The 27,646-nt window shown below is 36.1% G+C and overlaps 1 protein-coding gene across 1 annotated transcript; it reads right to left on the minus strand.

Moving 5' to 3' along the window:
* Positions 1–1,259: 1,259 nt before the first annotated feature.
* SerRS-m (Seryl-tRNA synthetase, mitochondrial) lies at positions 1,260–27,631 on the minus strand. Its single transcript, XM_081736183.1, has 3 exons — positions 26,801–27,631; positions 13,439–13,623; positions 1,260–1,891 (listed from the first exon to the last, which is right to left on the minus strand). Exons 1-3 carry the CDS (start codon positions 27,509–27,511, stop codon positions 1,366–1,368), a joined length of 1,422 nt encoding a protein of 473 aa, XP_081592309.1. The 5' UTR covers positions 27,512–27,631; the 3' UTR covers positions 1,260–1,365.
* Between the last annotated feature and the right edge of the window lie 15 nt (positions 27,632–27,646).

The following is a 27,646-nucleotide window of genomic DNA, read 5'->3' on the forward strand; positions in this document are numbered from 1 at the left end:
AATCCAATAATCAAAACATTTTTGAAACGCATTTTCCGGAATCGACTTCAGTACTCGTCGCGATTTATTTTTGATGTCTTCTATCTACTGAAAACGGGTGCCTCGAAGTGTTAATTTGAGTTTTGGAAAAAGAAAAAGTCGGCCGGAGCCAGATCAGGGAAATACGGTGGTTGTTCGATAAGATTTGTTGAGTTTTTGGCCAGAAATTCGTTCACAATGATAGCCTTGTGAGATGGTGCGTTATTGTGGTGCACAATCCATGAGTTTTCTTTTCACAAATCTGGTCGTTTTCGACGAATTTGCGCTCTCAAACGTTGCATAACGCTTAGATAATATTCTTTATTTACTGTCCCACCTTCTGGCAAGAATTCCGAGTGCACAACACCGCGATAATCGAAAAAAACCTGCCAACATCACCTTCACTTTTGATCGACTTTGACGAGCTTTTTTCAGTTTCGGCTCAGCTGGAAGGTGTCATTCCGAAGCTTGTTGACTGGTTTGCACGTCAAACTCGTACACCCATGTCTCATCACCAGTTACAATGTGTTTCATGAATGTGGGGTCGGAATTGACTCGTTCTAGCATGTCTTCAGCAACCCTTACGCGATTGAGTTTTCGCAGAAAATTCAGGTCTTTCGATACTAGTCGAGCGGCAACGTTTCATGCCCAAACAATCGTTTAAAATGGCTAATTGATTCGTAAGACAGACAAATTTCAGCGGCTCTCTCTCTCAGACTTAAATGACGATTTTCAGTCACCATTTCCTTTACTTTAGCGATGTTTTCAGTCGAAGAAGTTGATGGTCGACCAGAGCGAGGCAAATCTTCCATTACCTCTCGATCGCTTTTGAATGCACTGTACCACTCATACACACGTATTTTTGATAAAGTTGATTCACCGTAAGTCTTATGTAACATTTTCAGAGCTTCGGCACACGTAATTCTATTTGCAATGCAAAATTTCAGACACATTCTTTGTTCGATAGTTTTATCAATTGTAGAAATCACCCACACATACTTGCGATGAACTGTCAAAGGAGCACTGTAAACAAACTGACAGATGGCGCTCAAACTCTGCGTGAGCATAGAAAGCAGTTGTGCTAACGTAGCGAAAGAATTTCGACGATTCCCTTCATTGGGCTTTCTTGACAGAATGTACAGCAGGCACGCATAAGGATCCCTTTCCAAGGGTAGAAGCTGATTCTCCTCTTACATCGCAAATTGCATGATAGGTCTACAAACCAAGAAAATACAGAAACATAATACTTACAAAGCAAGAACTTTATTACATTGTGAAACACGCTTTGAAATTCCTATTATTATTATTACAAAAAAAGAAGAAAACTAATTTAATTTAGGCGACTACTTATTTCACATGTCTCGCTTGTTGTGACTTAGTTTTTAACCACTGCATATTTAGGTCAAAACCGGGTTTTTCTATTATTGTCTTACCGTTCATATAGGGTTGTAAAACAGCTGGTATAGAAACAGTACCATTACGTAACTGATTCGTTTCAAATAAAGCTATTAACATCCTAGGAACAGCACAAGCAGTACCATTTACGGTATGAACATGTTTAAGTCCAAGATTTTGTTGAGACGCTGGCTGATATTTAATATTTAATCTTCTACTTTGATAATCTGTACAGTTACTACAACTGGATATTTCACCATATATTCTTCTACCAGGCATCCATGCTTCAATATCGTATTTCCTATATGCTGCAGGACCTAGTTCATGCAAAGGCATGTCAAGAGTTTGGTAGTGTAATCCCAACTCTTCAAACAGTTCCTCCTGAATTGACCGAAACTCCTCAAGAAGTTTTTCGCTCTCATCGTTCGTTTCATTTGCAGTAACACCAAACATTTCGACTTTCGTAAATTGGTGTACCCTAGAAAGAAACATATATTCTTATTACTTTTTAAAACTAATTGTTTATTTCAAAATAATTATGATTACCTGTTTCACTTGAACAATTTAGGAATTAATTCACATTCTTCTAAAATTAGCTTACCTAATAAGAATTTGAAAGAAAAAAAAAATGTGTGACTGGGTTGTAGATAGAACCCAGGTCTCCAGCTTACAGTGTAAATGTATTAATCATTGTGCAACCAAGTTCTACTCCAGACAAACCGTACGTTTTCTTTCTTGACACAGTGCTTCGAAACTAACAGAACCAAAATGTATATGCATACAATGTGCAGATAATTCAGGAAGTAAGTTCCATTATTTTGTAATGAAGGTTTCGCTTCTGACATAATTATTAACTAATACCTGATATATTTACAAACAGGAATGAAAAATGAAAGTTTTTCACTTTTACTATGCCCTCTTTATAACGTTCTTTGATTTTTCAATCCTATTTGTAGTGGCTGCTTATGACTTATAACGTCAGGAAAACTGAATAACAAAAAACGATGAAAATGACATTAAATTCATTACGTGCAGGCTACTAGTTTTTCTAGTAGCGAAGGAGCTAAGTATATATACTAGATCACAGATATATAAGAAGCTAGATCACAGAACTGGTAGGTTAAATAAAATTTACTGGGTTTCTTATCAATACTGCGCTGAAGCTTTAACAAGAACAAAAATTTCAATTTACTTATCCTCTATATGATCAATCAGTTCACTAGATACTTTCAAATCTTTTCGAGGCTCTTCAACGGAAGAAATCAAATTAAAAGTAAAATAGATTAACACGGTAGAACAAGAATATAATTAAAATATCTGTGAGAAACATCCATTAGAAGCTGTTAAAGTAAATAAACCATTATTACTACGTATGTTAACCGTTTCTACTTCTTACTTCCTCATGCCTTCTCCCGTGGAAGAGCCACAAATGGCAGGAAATATCAAGGTGAACATTGGCTGAGTTTATGGAAGTGATAAATAATGTCACAGTTATGTCACATAGGCTACAGAGACGGATGGTTAATGAAAGTGAATAATTATGAAACAATTGGTAGAGTGAGAATGTGGGAGGGAACCGGAGAATCTCGAGAAAATCAATGGACATGGTATTAAGGAGTGCATCGAAAAGTAACTATGAACACTTATGATCAACATATATAAAACTGGAATTTGATGTACAGGGAGAAGTTACTATTTATTACTCTACAACCCCTGTTGAATACAAGGACAAGAAAAATTTATAGTTACAATTAATGTCTGATGAATAAAGGAAGCTTTCGTCTGACACCATCCACAAGATTCTGCACTGTATCTGTAGTGTATTTTCAAGATGCGTCAGACCAGTACTTTTAGAATTCAGGCATGTTTCGGACAGCTTTACCACCTCGTTTGACAATATTCTTCACAATCACAATTGGCCGGAGCTGTGGGCAGTTGGGTGGGTTCATGTTTTTCAACAAAATTAATCTTGTGTTTAATGTACCAGTTTACCGTAGATTTAGCGTAGTGTGCACTTGCCAAACCTGGCCAAAACAATTGGAGACACTGCATTTTTTTATATACAAAGAGAGCAAGTTTTTCTGCATGCATTCCTTTCCATATTGCATTAATACTTGTCGTTCCCTTTGTATGTATATACAGGGTATTTGAAAAAGAACTCCCTAGTTTTAAGTATAAATTTCATTAGGAAAGGAAATGGTGGACCGTATTGAAACGGATAACTACTATCTTTAGTTCAAAAAATTAGCAGAAAACCGTAGCATATGGCAATTTTTCACGTTGCGGCAGTGCCCTGTCAACGATGACAATACTTACGATGGTCATAAAATAACACCTTTAACTTACTCTTTGGAACGCTTACAGGGTGTCTACACGTTTTGAGAATCCATTTTATTTATTTATTTATTTATTTTATTTATTTATTTATTTTTTTTTTTTTACTTTTCCTTGACAATTTAACAAATTTTCTTGACCAAGTACTACAGTATTTTCGGGTATTTTTTTAAATCCCCCACCAATGAACGGTTAAGATGAAAGCTAAAAGTATTTTACACTTTTGTCTTAGCAAATTTTAATTAGCAAAGACTGAACATCTAATTTCCCTAGTAAATTATCGATTGCAGCTTTGGAATATTCAAGATCTCTAATAAAACTCCCACTGACCAAAGCAGTATATATTTTAAGAGTGTGTATATATATGTAACATCGCCGAAAGCTATCTGAGGAAGGCTATGTTATATAGCCGAAACTGTAACACAGATATATATTCTTTATATATATATATATATATATATATATATATATATATACTGCTTTGATCAGTTGGAGTTTTATTAGCTAATTTACCTAATTTTATCATCTCAGTGTTAACTCTTAGAATACACTTTACAACTTTAATCCTGAATGGGCTATGGCTTTATTTATTGTTGTGTCATAATTAACACTTTCTCTGTGAATACACTAATACTAAATGACAGAGATTTCATGTGATTACATGTCATCATTCTAATAAGTACAAATACTTACTATTGTGCAACACATATGGTAACTTGCACATTTGTACTTGCATAAAACATTTATCTTCTACATAGCTTCTTAAATAATGAAAAATACATATTACTATGCAAAAATGTAAGCAGTAACAAATACTTTTTTAACAGAACATCTATGTTAGACTAAGTACACTTAGATACTCATTTTCTTTTTTAGATTTGTAATTTCTCTGTCCAAAGAATAAACTTTTTCATGTATTTGTTGCATAAGTTTCTTCTTTTTCATCGCCAACAAATTTAATTCTTGTGCAGCTTTTTTTTTACTGTTAGCCACTTTGTTCTCTTTGCTCTTCTTATCCTTTATAGCTTCCTGTCTTCTAGATGACGAATTTTTTTATCGCCAAAATCATTGCTATAGTTAGCTCAACGTTAGAAATCATTCCTGCAGCTAGTAACTGCTCCGTACACCACACTGCTCGTTGAGCAACATGTGACTCTTCTGTCAAGTTTTCTACCAAACACCATTTAACTGAGAAGCCTCTTTCCACAGCAGCATTGCCGTGAAACAAGGTGAACCACTGCGGTGAAAGAACTTAGTTATCGACACTATTCACATCTATGTCACGGAAAACGTTAGAAAGAAACACATCAAGTTTGTCTGTCTTCCAATCAAATGATTTAACTGCTTCCTTCAAACACGAGGAATCGCAAAGTTGAAGGTAGTCCTGTTTCACACAATCGACCATCGATGGGGTTAAATGCTTCTCAGACACAAACTATTTAAGGTCAAGGGTTACATGAGACCCTTGTAACGAGCTATTCGCCACTACATCTGGAGAAAGACACGAGTCCCCTCTAACAATTCTGCAGGCCACTGGGCACTTTCCAATCAATTTCTTGAACAGAGGGATCAAAAATTCTCTGCATTGGTTCCTAAATGACAGTATCTCCAGATCTTTTAAACCTTTGCAAGCTGATCCCGCAGAAATTCTTGTACTTTTTAAAGGGATATAAAACACAAATTCTTGACCTACCGTGCCATTTCTTGACTTTTCTTGACATTCTTGACCTGTAGACACCTGAGTTAACTACTATGGGGCCTATTTAGAGTCGTTTTTAGCATCGTATTAAGAGTTTGACTAAAGTGTGATGCTAACTTCCGTATTTAGAAACACGTTAGTGGAATTAGCAACGATTTATATCGAAAAAGGCAAGCAACGACTTCTTCACAGGGTTGTCCAAGCACATTAGGAGAAATCAAAGCAAGAGAGAATTACTCTCTTTTTCTTTTAGAGAATTACAAGGACAAAACATGGAAGTGAACAATGGTATATCAAAGGCAGAAAGATAATGAATAGTTGATGACCGGTGTTAATGTAGACAAGAGAACGCTACGAACAACAGAAGCTAATTCAGATTAAACAAAACACAGAGAAGACAACATTGAGTGATCAAATGTTGCATTTAATTTTGGATACGTTAAAGGGATGAAAGCTCGATTTGAACAATTAAAGGAGGAGAATAGGAAACAATTGGAGAGACAATTTAAGACTTATTACCAACGCACATGCAAGGGAGCATACAAGGCCATTTGGATGGTCATCGAATTAGTATGGTGGAAACGATTGAAACAAAGGTGAAGATTACCTGGGAAGAATGGAAAGAAGAATTGCAGGAAGAAGTAAAAGAATTTGAAGGAACATGGAAGATGTGAAGGAAGTGCCACAGCAGAAAAGAAAACTGGAACACGTGAAGGAAATTGTGACTGTAGTGAAAGAAAGAACTGATGATATGGAGGAAACAATTAACTATCTTAAGACTGAAAGTAAGAGTACGGTAATTAAATTAATACAGATGGCGGAAAATTGTCACCGCAATTATAAAGAAATTGAGGGTAAGCTTCAAGGAAGAGGTCGATGCTATACGTGACAACACAATGTATGAAAATGACGATATTGTATTATCACATGATTATGTAAGCCATGTAAATTCTGTTTCAAGTTTGGCTGTTTGCGAGTACAACATACCAACTGTGACTACTAATGCGACGACAGTGACTACTACGGTTACCAACGTAGCCAGTAATTCTAGTGCGAACACTAATCATATGTTTTTCACAAAAGCTTTCATGGGAATCAATGATTTTGACTCTTGTGTTCGCGCGATTTCTGAATGGGTCGGTCATCTAAACAGTGTCAAATTGTTGTACTAATCTCATGAACTTCCAATAGAGAGATCTATGAGTGCTATACCGATGGATAAACTAAACGTTCAGATATTACGCTCGAACCGAGGGATCTCCGCAATTTTCCTCGTTATAGGGGACAAATGACTCCTGGAACAGTCTGGGTATTTTTGGAAGATTTTGCACGATATTCCAAAATTTTCAAGCTGTCTGAAGCGGAGAAACTGACTCTATTACCGCAACGTTTAACCTGTGTGGCCAATGGTTGGTATAAAATAATTTGCAAAGATGTGCGAACTTCTGAGGAATTCGAAAACCATTTCAAGGAGACAACTTTTACACATGCGCTATTACAAGAAGAAATATGTGACTATATTAAATTTCGCTACTAGTGAACAGAATTTACAGCATTGCTACAGAGTATCAGAAGCGAGAATTGATCGATACTCTATTGACATGCCTTCCGGTGAAGGAGTCCCGTTTGCTAAAAGTAGTAGTCTTGGGGGGTCCAAACTACGTCAGTGGAAAATCTACGCACGTAGAAAGTGGGCAGAATTTAGAGAATACTCGTAACCCAAAACCGTATGTTCGTCTATCGCGTGCCGAACGATGACACAGATCTACTAATATGGTGGTGCAGACGCCATATTATAATCGACAAAGTGGACAAAACTCTTACGGGCGAAATGGCAACTGGAATAATAATTACTACAATGGCGCGAGAAGGTACAATAACTACCGCCGGGGTGTAAGACATTCAGTCCAGGATTAAAGTAGCCATACTACGGATTACATTATCACCAACAATAAGTTACCCAATATTTTTACCTATGAGGTATATCCAGTAAACAGCAACTTGCTTTAGATGACAAACCAGGAAAATGGGATGAACACCCAAAGGTAGCGGGGAACGAGGATTGTGCACAGGATATGTCCCTTGCTAATTTTACTGATACGCTTCACGATGGCAGCGAAGCAAAAACCCATCTCAAATACATCATTTCGTTTGTGATAGAGAAAGTTCTTGATTATGGCGCTTTGCTGAATAAAGACGATTACTGTATGAACATTTTTCTACTTATGTCTTAGGTAGACGAACCATTATTCCAATAGAACTTTTACCTTCGTTTTATACCATTCCTTATGTCTGTCCTCTATAAGCCCATTATATTCTTGACACATGTAACATAGTATTATTGTTGCTCATAAAATGGAATGAAAATATTTTTCTCTGTAGAGAGACCTGAAGAAATTTGGAATGATACAAGCTTATTTCTAGGGCTTATGTTAGTCTCTAGAAGCATCTGCATCTAAGATGTCCTGACGTGAACGTTTTAAATACATATGACTCACATGATACAAAGGACTAGTGGAGGACGGATGGAAGACAACCAAGAATAAATGATTCAGACATACTGAGATACCAATAACATACGAAAAAAAATATTACATAAAAGTGAATGTGAGATTTTGTTTGATCGGATCAAGCAATAACTACTAAAATAATTAAAATGATAACTTGGCATGATGATCAATGTTACGCCTCTCAAGGATAATATTAAATTAATTAAAATGCGTATCATAAGTGGAAGTGGAGGTAATAATTAATGTGAAAAATTGAGTGGTGACATGTAAAAATTATCAAAAACGGCCGATGTTGCTGAGATGAAAAGTGATATACTCGACCAGGCTCGGCAGGAATTATTACAGAGGGAAGGTACAAAGTACTTTGGGGGGGGGGGTCCAAATTCAATATAAAAATAAATTATATTAAAATTTGTGAAATCGTCCTTAAAATTACACTAAATTTACAGAAAAGTCGGCATTTCAGAGGAGGAAATTCGGACCGCTAGGACCCACCCCCTGCCTACGTCACTGCTCTCGATGCCGTTCCTTAGACTACCAATTTTTTTGTCAATGTGAAAATAGATTTACATACACCTTTGTGACACACGTGTTAGTTAGGCATGAAGTTGTAAGTAAGTTACGTGACTTAAAACCAACAAAAAAGGATGTCTGAATTTTCATGAGACACGAAATGAAATAAAATGGAATCTTCCAGTTTAACGTCCCAGATTAGCCCTTTACGCTAAGGGAGAAGCAGGATTAAGGCAAGCGAATGACGAATGAATGGAAGAATTGGTGGAGTGAGCCACCACAAACTTCATTGTAGGGGATCGAACCAGGGATCCAACACCAGAGATAAGCGCTCTATCACAGGACATGTGTCCCGTTGGTAGTCTAATGGGGCGTTTACACTTAGTCGATTTGCGTTCGATTCAGTTGAATTGACGTCACTTTCAACTTAATCGACCGTGTAAACGGGACTTCAACTTAATCGCTTGTTGATCGAAGGCGACTAATCGACTGGCAACTGAATTAAAAGACGTTCTATTTTCTGAGGTTGACATAATTGAACACATCCATCAATCTGATTCGGCCTAGTTGCTTCGATTTAGTGGCAAATGCAGCGAGTCGATTTAGTCGTGCGACTAAATCGACTAAGTGTAAACGCCCCATAAAGGTTATATCAAAGTTCAGCCTCTATCAGGATGAGGAGTGAAGGGTGGAAAAAGGGTAATATTATGGACTTTTCTCATTACGTTTTCATTCTGATGCATCTCCAAAGAAGGAAAAGGAGCTCAGATACTTTCTGTAAATCTCCACTCTCCATTCGAAAAAGAACTCACACAAGAGTCTGGAAAATAAACTATGAGAAATAGCATGATGAGAATACATATTAATAATTTCCTTCTCCCCAAGGAACAAATAGAAAATAAAAAATAAAATTATTCTTTCAACAGCGGAACGAGAACTTCTTGTTGACATATTCACTGTTATTGCTGTAATAAACACGCAATGGAAAAATGAAACCATAGAAACAAATGTGAAATGAAAAAATAAACGTCCCATGCTAACTCAACTAAAGTTAAAGAAAACGATGATAAATGCAACTGACTGATAACCAATGAAAATAGTGGAATAATTGATTATTGAGAAAATCCACGGTCGCAACGTTTGACCACTATCAAACTCACATTTACGGTTACATTGCCCCCGACAAACAATCACGTCAACAGAGATGCAGATAACAGAACATCCCTATTAAAATTTAATGTAATCACCGCGTGAGGTAATTATGACACGCAGTCGCTCCTGCATAGATGCAAGAAGTGCAGAAAAGTGACTGAGATTACTGCGATTTTACTGTCATACTTCTAGAACACTCTCGCTTTTCTACCCATGCATCATGAAATCACATGGATGTTCTACTGGTTTGAAATCAGGAGCTTTGGAGGCCAGCCAATTCAGATGAATTTTGGGTGTTCTTGCACCCCACTTTGTTATATCTAAACGTATTCACAGTATTATTGTCGTGCATGAACATAAACTCCTCTGGCCTGGAAAATTTACAACGAGGGTTAGTAGCAAGGTGTTCTCCAAGATACCAATATAAACCTGGCTAGTAATTTGCCCAAACACAGAAATCAATTCTGGACCAGCGGCTGCCATGTAGCCCTTGTCTACAGTACATGTTGAGGAATATACCTTGTCCCTTATGACCTAGAGAGGATGAGTCTTCTTCTTGATCGGACAGGAATACCTTCTCATCACTTCATTCAGTTAGATTTCAGTAGATATGCCTATGGGAGTTCAATGTTCTACTGCGCCCATTCAAATCGTCTCGCCTTATGCGCTTCTGTGAGAAGGTTCTTCATGGCAGGACATCAGTTCTCAGGCAGGCTGTTTTTAGTCTTTGCCGTATGGTTTTCTACTCTACAGCCTTATCCCGAAAGACGGAGCTATAGCGTGTTGGGTTGTTCCTGACGTCTTCTATCAGCGCTTCATTCTGAGCTGCAGTTGTTGTCCTAGGTCTACTTGATCTGGGCGAAGATTTGGCTTATTTTATTCCAAATATTTGCGAATACTTCGTCGGTCACAACCACGTGTTCTGGTGAATTGTGATGCACGACCACCACGTTGAGCTACTGTCAACTCTCGACTATCACGTACACATGGCATGATTTTCTTAGTCAATATGAATGATTTTGACGATATGCTATAAACAACATGCATGACGTTACTGCACAAGCTTCTCGGCCATAATTGTGTAGTCCCCCTTACTTTTATCCCCTAAGGACACGCTGACCATGTCCATTTCCCAAGAAGGACGCATATGATAGTTTTGAACGTAAAAATTATATCGTCAACGACAATGGCATTTCTACTTTACTTTAGGGTAAAGTATTAAAACGTTTTGCTAATGAAGAATCGTAAAAATAAAACGTGAAATAACATTTTGAGTGGATTCGAACTATGATCCTTCAGATTCCTAGTCACTTATCTTAACCATTACATTACGATCATCTCGCCCTGAATTGGGGTTCTGAAAATCCCAGTCAAAAAAGCTCAATGGGCTTTATTGGGCGAAATTAGGTTTTATTGAGCAAAACTGAACTTTATTACATTTTGTACATATCGTACTCCTACCTAAAGTATCATTTAAGAATTCATGTTTATTGTATACATGAAACTATAACTCCCTTGTTGCACAAAGGGAATCTGTGAAGCCTTATCCGCGTTTCGTGGGACACTTCGCACAATTGGCGTTTGCTTATATTTCTGTTCTAGAAAGAAGTCAACAATTTTGTACAGTAAGAAAGAACTAAGTAATTCTATAGAATATTTAAGTTCCTGACCCAGATGCACTAACAAGATTTCTTTAGTTTTCCTTAAAACATGCCAGGGAAATACTGGCATAGTATCTCAAGGTCAAGAGGCAGAGATTATAAAAACGGCTTTATTAAATGGACATTATTAATAAAAAGTTTTTTTCTTTTCTTTTCCTGAACAACTGAAATGTTGGAATCTCATCTCAAACTCTCATTTCCAGTTGCCAGTCTGATTTCTTACAACAGATTTTACTACGACCTTTGTAACAACGATGATTAATAATCGTACTATACGTCACATACTCCACCAGATAAGCGAGAATAATTCGGGAGTTTCCCGATCTCTTTTTAAATGCATATCTCTTACGTTTTTATGTGTATAATTATCCAAATGCAGTGTTTTGAGAAATAGAGATAAATCTTTAGTAATTTCCATTTTTAAGCGAAGCATTTTGGATTTGTAATTAATTGGCATTTGGAGAAAGATATTTCATTATTTATTTGTACTACTACGCGGATATGCACTACGAAAACGAAAGGAATGTAATCGCATTGCTTTTTGTTCCAGATTACAGTTTAACGTCGCTACAGTGAATTTAATTGAACGCAAATAAAATTCGTTATGCATAATTCGAAAACATTTTCAGGTATTCTGGAGATCTCCTTTGGATCCGTTTTGGAAATCTTTTAATAAACACACACTTTAAACCAATTCTGAAGCTAGGTATACTGAGGAACAGATTGAGGAAAGAAATTGTAATCAAATTATGGTTACCATTTCAATACAAGTTTTGAAGAACTTTTTTTGGAGGAGGGACGTAATGAGGGTTTCAACCCCCCCCCCCCCAAAAAAAAACCCTGGGTACTGAAAATCCAGCAACTTCATCCTAAATAAGTTGTCATTGACATTTGTACTGTAATCAAATTCGGTGCTCCCACTTCGAATCTTCTATGATACTTTTCTTTGTTTCATAGAATTTTTCGTGTTTTTATTTATTTATTTTTCTTTCTCATCATGCATTACTTATATTTGTAACTTCTCCCCTCTTACGTAATATATTTCGGACTTTCATTGCCTCTCTCCACAAAACTACAGCTTTGTCTAATTTAATTCTCCACACTAGTCGGTGAAGGAATGCCAGATTCACAAACAGGTGTACATGTACTTGTTCGACAGATAGACAAAAGTGTGATGTATAGTCAATGGGACGATACAGCCTTCACAATCGATTGGTCTCTGAAACATTGCAGAATGGTTGTTCACAAATATCTGTCCTCAGGGAACATGGAGATGAGTGTTAAAAATGTAAACAAGAGTTACTTACGTGCTTTTAAGTTATATAATTGGTCTACCTGATCATAAGTAAAATTCGGATTTTTGCAATTTTTTTTCTAATGTGATATCGATATGCTGTTTCAATATCTATCCTTTATAACTGATTTGTAGATAAAATAATCAAGTTTTATACTGCATATAATGCATGTTTCTACCATCGATGCATATAAATGCATAATTCATTTAGAACTTTCCTATTTTGCCTATTTTTAGAATTGCACTCACTAAAATCAGTTCCTTTAAAGAACTGAGAGTTTATAGTTAGTTGATAACCTCGATCACAAGTTTAAATTATTTCTTTATTAGTTGAAATATCTCTACTCAAATACCGGGATTATGTGAATAGAAGAAAACGTTCACGAATCACATGTTAAGTCCAAACAAGACTTGTTACTTGTTTGTTGGCGAGTATGACTCATTTCAACAATAGCAATATTTTTCAGTCAATCAATGAAGCCAACTGACAAAATTGTTTTGTCAAGTGTGCTGGTGCATTGAGATCATGATACCAAAAGAGAAGTCTTTTAAGTTATTCCTTTTCAAGGTTCCAGCTATTCCTTTGGACATTTACCGCTGTACTGCATATTTTAGTACATATCTTCCTTTTCACTGCATATTTTCGCAATTTTTAGTGCATAGTTGCATACACATTTTGACATTTTTAGTGCATATTTATCTGAACTCTACTCATAAGTTATTGAGAAAAGTATTTCTATCACAAAAATACTTTAGTGTATTTGGACGAAGAAAAAAAATATATAATTAAAAAATCGAGCGTAGTCGAAACTATGAAAAACTACACGAGATAATAATAACCAAATAGTGGATTATACTACACCTGAAAATTCCTTTCTCCTCATGGATTTTGGATACTTCAGCTCGATAGCATCTGCTCACTGCAGCGAATTTAAGTGGAAGATTATTTTCTGGAAAAACTTTATTAGATAAGTAAGCAGCAATACCCATTTCAGCTGTTCCAGATAAACACAGGTCTCCATAGCTGGCCGTATCAAGTGTATATACCTGCAAAAGAAGTTAATCACACTGAACATAAAATACACCTTCAACTAATGAATATTTTAAAAAAATATATGTAAATAAGACTTCAATGCACTCAAAGGTACTAACCTTTGTTCCTTCGAACTTCTATAGATTATTCAAAAAAAAAAAAAAAAAAAAAAAAATATATACTACGCGTCGAATTTTCGTTGACAACTGTCGGTATTTTGAAAAAGTACTTTAGAAGAGGTAGGGACTATTGAAATTAAATGTTTACAATCACAAATAAAAACATTTCGTCCACAATACCCACGTCGGAATTTAATTCTGATTCATTTGTTCGAGTAAAGAAGTCTTTCTAAAGGTGTCACTTTCTCTATGTTGTGCTTTCATTGTTTCAGGTTTGAAAGGCCCGATGTTGGGATATCGTTGTATTTGGCATCCCGAATATGTTCTTTCACCTAGTGAATGTTTTCCTCTTTGTCATGCCTATATAAATATCAAGGCATGTCCATGAAATTTCATAGACACACGAAGACTCGAGCGGATTGGTAAAGAAACTTTTATAACTTGTTATGATTTTTCACGATGTTCTTTGGTGGCATTAATGTTGTAATATAATTACTAGCAGACGTTTCTGCGTTTTGCACAGGAAGAATAATGTTCATGTAAATCTTTGAGAGTAGAAAAATATGTAAAATACATATAACGATAAACAATGCCGAAGGCATAATCCTTATCGATTCTTGGCCAGCTGACATGTCCAATATTCGCACGGGAAGGTATGCAATCGGGACGATAGGAAGAACGGGTAGTTTGCCTACCTCAGAGGCACTATGGCTTCAATATAAATTTTGCATATAAATTTTGACTCCCCAATCCCTTCTGGAATCCAAAAACGAAAACAAAGCGATCTTTATTCTGTGAGCCTGCGAAAACAGGTCAAGATCAATACATGTCAATCATGCAAAATCTGATATCACAATATAGGAAGAAATACATGTGAATAATATATTTTTAAAAAATGCTGAAAGAATTAAATCTATTTATATTGGTAGCTGTCAATTTTATGCAATCAAATCAAGCAATTTATTCCTTAATTCGACACAAACAGCACAGAATATATTCCTACAAATTAAGCGCTTAACTAAGTATTCACTCAAATCAAAGAAGAACAGAAACGAAAGCAATATTTGGGAATAGACTCACTCATCACCATCAGGTTTAAGAATGCGGAAGATCACATTTTTATTGTTTTTTTATCATTGATGAATATCGATGAAGAGCATTAATCAAGATAATACGTTAAGTAGATTCAAAGTAATAAAGTCAATGCGAGCTAAAAGAATGAAATGCTTATGTGGTTTATGATTCGTGTAGCATAGTGGCGTACACCGTCTTCAGAATATATCAAAGTATATTCAATTCAGTTTTTACAACAAATACTGTCTACGAGCAAATTACGATAACAATACCCATACAAACCATAAACCGCATTAGTATTTCGTTTTTTTTAGTTCACATTGCTTTTGTGTCTTCAAATCCATTTAGTGTATTATCTTCATTAGTGGTACACAATGAGTTTTTACAAAATAATAAAAATGTGATCTTCCGTATTTTTAAGCTCGATGATGAAGAATGATTCTTTTGGGACATATCACTCTTGTTTTTATTCATTTTCGAGGAAATATTAAGGTGAATATTACATAATTTCTTCCTTACTTTTGCATATTACTCCTACAGCTACTAAGTAATTGAATGCAGGTTTTAAAAACATTTTTTTTTTTTTTTAATTTAAGTACTACTGTACTTGCAAACAACACGCGCTTCTTAATTGTAAACAAAACCACATACTCTCTTACTACAACCACTAAGAGCAAGAAGACGACACGCACCGTCGCCATCACAAGTCATGTGACAAAAGAGGAAAACTACCGCCACCGCTGTCCAGAAGAGGGCATAAAAAACAATGTAAGATCTTCATCGGCATCAGTTTCGGCTAGTCATCCCCCTCTCTTAGCTTATCTGGAGCTCTGCGGTATCTTAATCTTTCTTTGCTTCCCTGGAGCACTGACAATTCTTAACATAACCACTTAACTTGCCTGGGCCTTTTGACACCTATTTTACCCAGACAAAATACACAGAGAATATTTATTGGTCTTCGGATCACAATTAAGCTACAGTGATCAAGGCTTTTATAATAAAAGGTTGTGGGAGAAAGCCGAATCATGTGTGCCTAAATTGCTCTACTACCTTATCACGGTAATTATACAATATATATTGAAACTATTACTTTTGGAGGTAGAATTACTATTAAGCAATTCGACGAACTAATTACATACACTACACTGAATTTAAAGAATGTGCAACACATATACATTACCCAAAAGTATCAGATAAGGTAACCATTCATGTAAGATTTCATGTTCTTAAGTCGAAGCTTTCTACAATAATGGTAATGAAAACAAGTAAGAATGATCTTTCGAGCATAGGAGACGGTAACAGAGAGACACACACTCACACCAATATATATATATATATATATATATATATATATATATACTATTATCTGGCCATTCGTCACCGGACACCCCTAACTAGTACGTTAATCCGGTTTCAGCAATCCATCACTATCGTGTGGGACCACTTTCGCCGCAATTACGTCCGCAACCCTTCGAGGAAGACTTTCCATCAACTTGCGATACGTTTCGACGAGAATCTTGCTCCATTCCTCTTGCAAAGCGGCGAACTCTACTGGCCATGGCCTGGTTCCCAACCGGCGCTCCAACTCGTCCCAAAATGCTCAATAGGGTTGATATCACGACTTTGGGCTGGCCAATCAAGTTTTTGCACACCCATGTCCTCGAACCACGTGTTTATAACACCTGCAGTATGACATGAAGCATTGTCTTGCTGAAACAGATACGGACCAATACCGAACCGTGCCCACAGTATCGGAAGCGCATAATTGTCCAGGACCGTTTCGTATGCATCACCATTCATGTTTCCCGGCACTAAAACAAGAGGACCAAAACCATACAACGAGAAGCACGACCACACCATGATGCCATCTTCGCCGAATTTCACTGTGGGTACGATACACTCTTGTAAACATCTTTCTCCGGGCATCCGCCATATCCACATCGGACCGCCACATCTAGTAGCGCGATTCATCACTCCATAGGACGGATTTCCATTGCTCAAGAGTCCAATGGCGGCGTTCCTTGCACACTGTGAATGACGGGTCGCATTGCGGGCTGTGATAAGCGGCTTATGAACTGCAGCATGACCACGGAAACCAAGTGCGATGATCTCCCGGCGGACAGTACGATCACTTGCAACACCATCTGTAGCGACGCCTTCCGATTTGACTTCACCACACGTTTCAAGCTTCGACGGTAACGATCTGTTAACATTATCGGTTTAGTTGGTCTGGGTCGACATGTCATGACCTCCTCCCGCTTCCACTTTACGATAACATCGCTCACTGTCGATCGGGGTATCTGAAATTAGTTGGAAATCTCACGGGTCGAATGCCCAAACCTGTGACCATCCCTCTTTCCGCTTCTCTAAGTTCGCGTCGTCTGTCCATATTGGCTGTTATAGCTAATGTGAGTATATTCTCCAGCGGCAACACCTTTTATAGCTAGTGTCACATGCACAGACGATCCCAAGCACTTTTGGAGGGGTGTCCGGTGACGAATGTCCAGATAGTATATATATACGTAAAAAGTCATAATTATGGCATTTTTAGTTTTCAGAAAATCCAATTCTCTTTTAGTTGTAATTTATTAGGAAAGAAGCACAAACGCCCGTTCTTCGCGCGGGAAGAATAATGTTTGTGCAAAATTTTTGAAAGTAAAGAAATATATGGAATATATGTATAACAACGAACCATGTCTAGGTATGCAAACCTCCACCGAAGGAAAACGTTTGGGTTGCCTACTTCACAGGAAATATGGTTCACTATGCATATATGTACTTTGGTTTTCGATCCCTCCTCGTGTTGAAAATTAAAACAATTAAATGGCTTCGTAAGTGATTAGAGTGAAGATTTACCTTCTACGAAATTTGGCAACCCTAGGTAACTCCTCTCTATGCGAAAAATCTGAAGACACAAACAAGCATTTATTAGTAAGATTGTATCAGTATAAATTTATATCTTTATTAGCAGCAAACTGTAGAATAATAACAATAACTCGATGTTTTTCTTGAACAAAATTGTCTTGCACTGTTAGCATTTTTGTAAATTTTTAATAGATATATTAGCGTCAGGGGATTTGTTTCGCAGTACACTGGGGCATAGAAGCATTAATAAACGAAGACAAACGTGTACCACAAAGGATTCATGCACGCAAGCGAGCGTTATTTGAAACTACTCATCAGCTGATTGCTTGAAAAAGGAAGTATACAAACCAAGAATACTATGAAATGAAGAAAGAATAAAGTGTGACCTTATTGTTTTCAAATTCTGCAACATTGTTCTTTACATAATAGAATATTGGTCACGAAAGCTATTACTTCATTAGTTTTATAATTGCAACAGGTTTTATGTGCATGGTTCCTAATTCACTGAAGTCGCTGTGTGGCGTGATTTTTCTATGTTTGTATTATATGAAGGTAATAAGTAGCAATGAAATTCTGTAAATCGGGGTAAATTTCAGTGAAAAAATCTTAAGTATTACTATACAGTAATAAACAACATTATTCGTTACTCTATGATTGTACTATTTTAAATTACTTTCTTTTAAACATTGTTTGTTGATCTTCATAAACTTGTCGCCGGAAATATAACCTGGTCAGGTCATTCTCAGCAATATTCAAGGCACGTATACACGAAACAAGAGTCACCTGTAATTCAAAAATTTATAAATGCCAGATCGGTAACAATGAAGAATATGGCCCCGAGTACTTGCAACATGTGTTATATGAAAGAAAGGAGTATTGGGTAAATATTTACTCATGAAAACTACTGAGTACATATTAATTATTGGAAAAATTTAGTCTTACCTTGCACTCTGGAGATGAGAATACACAATTTATGGGTGGGGGGAGGTGAAAACTGTAAACAACGGATCACATTGAAAGTAACTATAAACCAGTATTATCTTTCACTTCTTGAATGGTTTATAACTACTTTTCATGTGAGCCAGTATAAAGTAGTGGACGAGTTCCGAGACCGTATGTTGTGATTTTCAAATCCAGGATACAAGGTAAGAATATATTGTTTTAAATATTGCATAAGTAGTTAATTTATGCAGAAAAAAAATTAGTTGAAGTTTAGCGTTTCTTTCAGCATCGAGGCTATGTGAAACGTGGTCCTACCCTGTTTTCCCCATTCTCTCACCGAGAATTAAACCAAATTACCCGTGTAGAAACGGCTGCGTTCTACCCATTAGACCAGCGAAGAAGACTTATGCAGGCCACATAGGCCTATCTGTAAAGTAACTAATAATGAAAAAATCAAACAACAAAAATCAAAATTATTTACGATCCAATCCTCCATAAAAACCATTTTGCAATGTTTTACTTCTTTCTTTCGATTTTTTTTTTTTTTTTTTTTTTAATATCCAATCTTCCACGGTATGTGTAATGGGGGAATTAGTAGAAGTTGTCTACCGGTATAAGAAAAGATTAAAAGATCAGTTGCAGAATAATATGTATGTGCATTTAAATGACTAAAACTAATGAACAATTAGTGACAACGTAGCAAAAATTGGTGCACATCTTTGGCACTTGTCTTCCATTACACGCATACTCATATCCGCACTCTCTACGGACCCACAAGCTTCGCAATACCCTGAACGGGAAAAGATGGAATGTTAGTTTATAGTGACCACCGCGCTGATGCATGTTTTTCGCAGAACAGTTTCTTAAGCTCTTTGCAACTTAAGGAAACTCTATAGCCATACTGTTTATCCAGTTCTAACATTAACCTGAACCGAGCAATAAAAAACTTTTCATAATGGTACTAATAATTAGTATATTTTGAAGGAAAGACTGTATATGTAATCAATATTAAGTAGTGCTTCTATCCCAAATTTACACCATTCTGTGAAATTAATTATTCATAATTAGCTGCAGGGCTCATAGTGGTCTAGTCTCTTGTAAATATTTGAAAAGTGACCAAAAGCACACGAAAAAGTGTCAAAAATCCTATCATGGTCCTTTTTCCCTTTGTCAATTTCTGCATCACCTCTCTCTTTGTTGTTTTGTTTCATCTTTCCTTCTTTACTTCTTCTTTTTGAGCTTGCTCCTTTCTTAGGTTTTTTAAGTTTGCTTTGCAGCAGGGTGGATTGATTTAAATCACTTGATTTTTTAAATAAAAATCGTTGATTTAAATCAAATTCCGAAATAATTTAAAGTGAAAATAAGTAAAGTCCCGTTTCTGTCTTGTTATTTCGATTATGGAAGATGATAATCATAATACAATGAGACTCAAGTGTACAGCATAGTATGAAAACAAGTGTCATGCAGAGGATGATTAGGGAAAATCCCGTTTTGAACGGGTAACATGGCAATCCTGTTTTCTTCTCTTCGTAACATAGGGTTTATATTGAAAATCGTTAACTATTCCAACGGGGAAATCACCATCGACATTTAAGACGAAGTTTCTTTTGAGTGCGCGTTCATATATTTGTTCCCAGATAATAAAGCGTATTTAGAAGTGTCCTATCCCCTCTCCGAAAATTTTTTAGATTTTATAACTTTAGGCAAAATTTATGTGTTTCGTGCCGCAAGCTAGTTACAATTTCCTTAAAAATATGCCCCTGCCAGATATCAGTAACTTTTGTGGAAAAAAAGTATCACTTTGATAAGTGTTGCTGTACTTTTTCCTTAACGCTTAACCTTTTAAATTATATCACCTATTTTTAGGTGATAGGATAAAATCTTCATTATTCGATTAAAAAAGTACCAATAAAGCTTTTTACTTCGTTTTTTCAGGACTGAAGGCATTGTAGAGCACGTTACATATGCTTTCACGCCTCTCTGCGTCGAGACATAGGATGTGGTGATGTCAAATTTAAAAAAGATATTTTTTGTTGTGCCAATTTTTATTATTTTTTGGCGGGCCTACATTTTGCATTCAGAAGACTGAAATTCTGCACACTCGTTCAATGCACCCTTAGTATTTTTCAGATGATTTCAGATCTCTGCGTGAAAAGAGGGGGTCCAGAGGGGCAAAAATGAAAACAAAATGGATATTTTTAACAAATATAGCTTTCTTCGCGACTTTTCCGCCTAAGATGGAGACGTATGAATGGTACCATCAGAAAGGCTGTTCTATTCTGAAGAGAATGATGTACGAACCATAATCTTGGGATAAATAGGGATGTCTCAGGAAACTGTTACCTGAGATCCTGTTTTATACCGGAATCTGGGATATTTGCGGATATTATTTTTCGTGGGCTTACTTTTGCATCAAGAAATTTGAAATTTTGGATACTCATTCACTACAACCCTTAGTATTTTTCAGATTTGTTTCAGATCTTTGCCTTTAAACAGAGGGGTAAAAAGTTAAAAAAAAAAAAAAGGGGGGGGGGAATATTTCTTAACAGAAAATCCTTTTTCGTGATTTTCCAGCCCCAGATAGCCTACACGATGGAGACATTTGAATGTTACCGTTTGAAAGTCTGTTTTATTCTGAAGAGATGTCTGAGGAAATTTTTATATTACATCCGGTCATCTGGGGTATTGTGATGATGTTCTTAGCTAATTGTTAAATATTTTTCCCGCCCTTACTATATAAGATAGAAGCTTGAAATTTTGTACACACATTTAGTACGCCCTTAGTATTTCCCAGTTGATTTTGAGATCTGTGCGTTAACACAGGGGAGTCCAGAGGGGATCAATATTTGAAAAAAAAATCCCGACTTCTCTCAAAATTTTCCGCTTCAGGGACATGATAGGGAAAATGTGAATGTTACCGTTTTAAGGGCTGTTCTATTCTGAAGAAAATGCGGTATGAACCATGATCCTAGGATAAATAGGGATGATGCTTGACTGAAAATCTATAATTTACAAAAAAAAAAATAAATAAATAAATAAATAAAATAAAATAAAATAAATAAATAAAAATAAAAAAATTAAAAAAAATAAAATTGTTAAGAAACATTGTTTGGGATTGATATAGGTTAACGATTGGGGATTAATTCAAAATTAAACCCCAATACTTTCAATTAAATGACACAATACTAATTCGTAATGCTTTTTCTTTAGTTCGCGACTTGTATTATATGAGGAGAAAGATTTGATTTAAATCAAAAAAATCGATTTAAATCAAAAAAATCATCAAAAATGATTTTTTCCACCCTGCTTTGCATTTACGGTAAGCCGACTTAGCAAATGTAAGAAGCTTTTGAGTAAGTGGAACCAGTTCTGGCCTATTTCCGAATTTCTTCATCCCAGACATTATATTTTATTTAGTACTGAGAGTTCTCAAAGGCATGAAATATTCAAATTCATCACCTAATCTTAAGAAGAACATACAAGAAGCATAACACAAGACGAACATGATGAACCACACAAACACACACACACACAACGTTAAGCGGAGCGTTAACTATTGGGTCATTCCATATCAAATCATCCACAGAAACAGGCATTCTGCACCCGACCATCTCAGAATTGAATGAAAATTGGTAGACTGATAGATTGTTGGATCCTGATTCCAACGAGCCCAAAGGTTTTGAAATCGGTCCACTGGCTCAAAAGTTATTAGCTTTTGAAATTTAAGCTTAAACTCCAAAAAAGCAGTCGCGAATCGCGTTTTTTGCTTCAAGGTCATAGAGGAAAATGGGTATAACTTCCTTTGTAATAAAGATAGAGCCATGATTTTTTTTTTTATTTTGAACTCATGTAATTTACTTTCAGGTAAAAAAAGATTGAGTTGTAATTCCTTCAATGGAATTTATTATGAATGCTAATTCACAAAAAAGGAGAGTTGAAAAAGACTAACGTTTTTTAATCTTTAAGTTCCCATAACTCATGAGCCCCACTTCCAATTTTTATGATTTTTTTTTAAAAGATAGCTGACAACATGTACAATAATCTCAATGAAAAAAATTGATGGGATCTCTAAAGGAACACACAGAAAAAAATAAAAACTGAAAATTCCTCATTTTTTGATAATGAGATGAATATAGGCCTAGTTAATTAACGTAAAATAGGCCTAAATACCACATTGCTTGTTAATAATGCATTAAAAATAGTACTAAATGTTCTTAGCAATGTCCGCTACTTACACATCACACTGCAAGAAACTTGTAACAAAAATACATAAATGTTGCTAAAAAAAAAAATAAAAAAAATAAAAAAAATTTCAAAGTGTAGGCTACTTACACTCTAATGCCTTTGCACATATTCTGCCCATTTTTTTGCCACTTATTTACTGGAAGTATCTGACAGCTTATATGTTCTTCCTGTAATGGTAGTGATATCCACAGGTGTTAATATGTTGGTGAAAGGTACAGGCCATGCGTCCGTATTTGACGGCCAGTAAAAAGAAGGAGATGGCCCATGAGGGTGCATGAACAGGACATCAGCATCTCCTTCATCTTCCTGAACTTTTGTTATGATTCCAATAAACCAATTACCCATATAAACACATGCGCAATAGCTATTCACTGACACTGTTGGCATAGGAAGGTCTACTGACAATGTAATACTGGATGTAACACTGAAATACTCATCACTGCTTAACATTTTAGCACCTATCTTCATCTCTGAAATGTGTTGAAAATAGTGCAGACTTCTAGTGCCAGGAATTGTTCTTGCTGCCGTGAATCTCTTCTTCAGTTTTTCTCGAATGGGAGGCATATCTTCTTTTGCTACGCAATAAAACAGAACACCTTCTATGTTATCTCGACAGTATTCATACATGGCTGCTGTATTCATGATATGTCCACTTACAGTCCTTGGTAGACTTGCTTTTGTGACAGAGCGCTTGATAGTTCCTCCAATGCCATCGCAAGGCGATTTGCCTGCGAAGAATGACCACTTTGCTTTCAAATTAAAGTCTTCCTCATGATGGCACAGATTCAAGAACGATTTGCAGTTCTTATACTGACCCGCACAACCGTCTGTGAAATACTCAACTTCCACCACTTTTGGAAGTTCATTTCTGATATACACTGAGAGTAGCCGTTGTCTCTCGAAGACCATTGGAACATCATGTTCCAAATCATCGCTGAGAATGGAGATATTCTTGTGTTTGAGAGTTCCGTCTTCTTTGTAATAAATAACGCATGTGTGTAGAGTAATATGGGATGAAAATAAATGTTAGAAAGACAAAAGCCATGGTGATTGGAACGAAGGGGTCTGTGTCAAATATAAAAGTAGGAGGAAAAAAAAAAACAAGTGAATAGTTTTCGATATCTGGGTAGTATTCTTAGTAATAACATGAAGTGCGAACGTGAAATAAAAGCAAGGATAGGAATGGTGAAAGAACCTTTAGGAGGAAGAAAAGTCTGTTTTGTGGGACCTTGAATAAAGAGTTGAGAAAAAGACTCAAAGTGCTTCGTGTGGAGTGTTGTACTGTATGGGGCGGAAACGTGGACATTACGTAAAGGTGACGAAAATCGACTGGAGGCCTTCGAAATGTGGGTGTGGAGAAGAATGGAAAGAATTAGTTGGGTCGAGCGGAAAACGAATGAGAGAGTGTTAGAAATGGTGGGTGAGAAAAGAACACTTTTAGATAGTATTAGGAAGAGGAAGAGAAACTGGTTGGGACATTGCCTAAGAAGAGATTGTATCATGAGGGACGTCCTAGAAGATATGGCGGCGGGAAAGAGAGGGAGGGGGCGAAGGAGACTACAATTAATGGATGATATTAAAACAGAAAGATCATACGCGAAGACGAAGAGGTTACCGGAGGACCGTGGAGCATGGAAGCTTCACAGCTGCGGCAAGTGACCTGCCAATAAAGGCAGAATACCTATGATGATGATGATGAATTTACTGAATATGAATTTTTAAAATAGTTGTGCTTTAAATAATGAATTAATAATACTGGTGGTCTAGCATTGATTTACATCCCATAAGCTTAATTTCTAACACCATATTTCTTTATTTGGGACCTATTCCTGAAGAACATTTCTCCTAATGGAACCTCTTTAAGACATGTTCTAACATTTTCTTTACACACATTGCAAACATGCTGTTTTGGTAGCAAAAATTGTAAGGATTTTGTATGCTATTGGCTTTTTTCTGATTGGAATTCTGAATTTAGAGAATTTTATTTTTTCTGTGTGTTCCTTTAGAGATCCCATCAATTTTTTTCATTGAGATTATTGTACGTGTGGTCAGCTATCTTTTAAAAAAAATTCATAAAAATTGGAAGTGGGGCTCATGAGTTATGGGAACTTAAAGATTAAAAAACGTTAGTCTTTTTCAACTCTCCTTTTTATGTGCATTAGCACTCATAATAAATTCCATTGAAGGAATTACAACTCAATCTTTTTTTTTTACCTGAAAGTAAATTACATGAGTTCAAAATTAAAAAAAAAAAAAAAATCATGGCTCTATCTTTATTACAAAGGAAGTTATACCCATTTTCCTCTATGACCTTGAAGCAAAAACGCGATTCGCGACTGCTTTTTTGCAGTTTAAGCTTAAATTTCAAAAGCTAATAACTTTTGAACCAGTGGACGGATTTCAAAACCGTTGGGCTCGTTGGAATCAGGATCCAACAATCTATCAGTCTACCAATTTTCATTCAATTCTGAGATGGTCGGGTGCAGGGGTGTGGATGAGGTGATGTGGAATGACCCTATTACGAGAGAAAACTAAAAGACTATTATGATAGAAGAAGGAATCGACACAGAAGGGTTCTAAACCCCACCTTCAGAGCTTCAGCATCCACCAACCATCCACTGTGCTTTAGAAATAATAAAAGCTGAAGTGAGAATAAAGCTGACTGTTTCACATGTGGCACCAAATACTGAAACTTTCAGAAGAGAATGAGTAACGACATAAATCACACGAAAAACTCACTTTCCCTCCCAAAAAAGTAACTTTTAGTAACAAATTTTAAAAAAAGTGAGGATATTGTATATATGAAGCTGCATCAGTTCCCGAAGGAGCAGGACGCTCATACTTTTAGGGATTATTCATTGAGTACGTACGAACTTACAAAGGGGGTAACAAAGCGACTTTTATTTACTTATCGACTGATACGAAAATAAAAAGAACGTACCTGTACTTTGTATCTGCATGTGTAGTGCCCTTGTACTTTATGACTGTGTGTGGGTGGGTGGGGGGGGGAATTTAACGCATATCGCATATCTTGTGCACATGGATACTTCTTACTATTGCACTACGTAGAAAATTTATGGTATTTCATATAGAAGTGGTAATAGAACACAGAAGAAACGCAGATCAGGGGGTTCTCATGTATACTATTACCAAAAGTAACTTTTATTGGTCCATGTTCTGTTAAGGGGGTCCAAAACTAACCTAACCTAATATAACTTTATATTATGTAATCAAACGAAAATCAATGGAAAGAAGTGGAGAAATTACTGGACCCCCTTAACGGAACATTGACCCTTTTAGTTAAAAAAAAAAAAAAGGCATTTATTCCGAAGTTGGGCGTCCGCTTTCGTCAAGTTTTTTTGCTGTTATCCCCTTTCCACACTTTCTGCAATTTGTTATTAGGTTCATTAATCCGTGCTCTTCACAAACTTTTAAAAGATTTTGGTCGTTATCAATGTATTGCTTCACAAATGTTAAAACTGCTAATTCATTGCCCTTGTACATTCGCCATGTTGATAACATAAATGCTCGTTTCTTTCCCACAATGCAACTGTTCGGTTACCTTGCGCCAAGTAGTTCCCTCCGCTCGCCGTATAGTCCCATGTTTATAACCGCTTATATATAACAAATAAACAGATTTTTCGACACTCTTATATATTATCAAGCACACAAACGATCAAATTATCCATATCTTTCCTGTAAATTTTAAAAAATTCGCTGGAAACGGACGCCCAACTTTGGAATTTAACCCAAAATAAAAAGTGACTCGCTATGAGCCCTGCTAGCTGTCTTCGGGGTGGGAGACCCGGGTTCGATTCCAAGTGGGAAGCCATGTTGTTCGGATTCCACGTTAAACTGCAAGTCCACATCTCATGTAGCCTCGCTGCTGAAAGAAACGCTAAACTCAATTCCAAATCCATTATGCATAAAGAAACCAATTTCTCACCAGAGTTCTTTTCCCCTTCACAACCATACCACAGCCCTCAATGGCCTCTGCAGGTAAGACATCTGGAACTGATATTAACTGAAATCCTTTCTTAAGTAATCTTTCCACAGTAAAATTGATTAGTGCATATTCCATTTCTGCGAGTAATCCTATAAAATAATACGTTCTTGGTCCAGTCAAATTACCTAGATTTTCAGTTCGTAGGCACTTTAAGTTTTTACATAACTGATGGAATTCTTTGATATCATGTTTAAATTTTTGTTTCGTGCCTACAGTTTTCACTACTTTGGGATTTTCACCATATGAACTTAATATAGGATGAGATTTATTTGGAATATTTTTCATTTCTAGTTCAAGTTCTTCAACACACTTTTGTCTCTCTTCTTCACATATTGAGCTCTGCATTAAGGAGTACAATTCATGTACCCGAGCAATGTTCCCAACGCCTTTCCTATTCAGAATATTTCTTTGAATTTCCTCAAAATTCCTTTTATTACAGATGTAATCTTCATCAAGCTCTGCTTTTATTTTTCTCTTCACATCAATAGTTGAAGCTGGTATTTTTAGAGGCACTGATTGCTCATTATTAAATCCTCGAACAATATATTTGCATTCCAAGTAACTTGAAACTTTCGTAAAGATTGGTATACAACGCCGCACGATAGATTCCGATAAACTTAGTAAATATTTGTACCGGTAGGTTTTAAACATTTTTCCACATAAATACAAATTTATCTACTTATCACCACTATCAATACGAACGACTACAAACTACTATCACACACAACCGTACATTCATACTCAGTTTTGTTGACAAAAACAAATGAATCGTAATATTCGCATAGT

This window comes from Thermobia domestica, chromosome 13 (assembly GCF_964235325.1).
Source record: "Thermobia domestica chromosome 13, izTheDome1.hap1.1, whole genome shotgun sequence".
NCBI lineage: Eukaryota > Metazoa > Arthropoda > Insecta > Zygentoma > Lepismatidae > Thermobia > Thermobia domestica.

Bases quoted from the DNA above. Each gene is read 5' to 3' on its own strand.
- SerRS-m (XM_081736183.1), bottom strand. From the start codon at position 27,511: ATGTTTAAAACCTACCGGTACAAATATTTACTAAGTTTATCGGAATCT. The intron at 13,624-26,800 runs GTGAGAAATTGG...CTTCTTTTGCAG, and splicing joins TGAAGGGGAAAAGAACTCTG to GTATATACACTTGATACGGC. The intron at 1,892-13,438 runs GTGTAGTATAAT...GTTTCTTTCTAG, and splicing joins GAGGAGAAAGGAATTTTCAG to GGTACACCAATTTACGAAAG.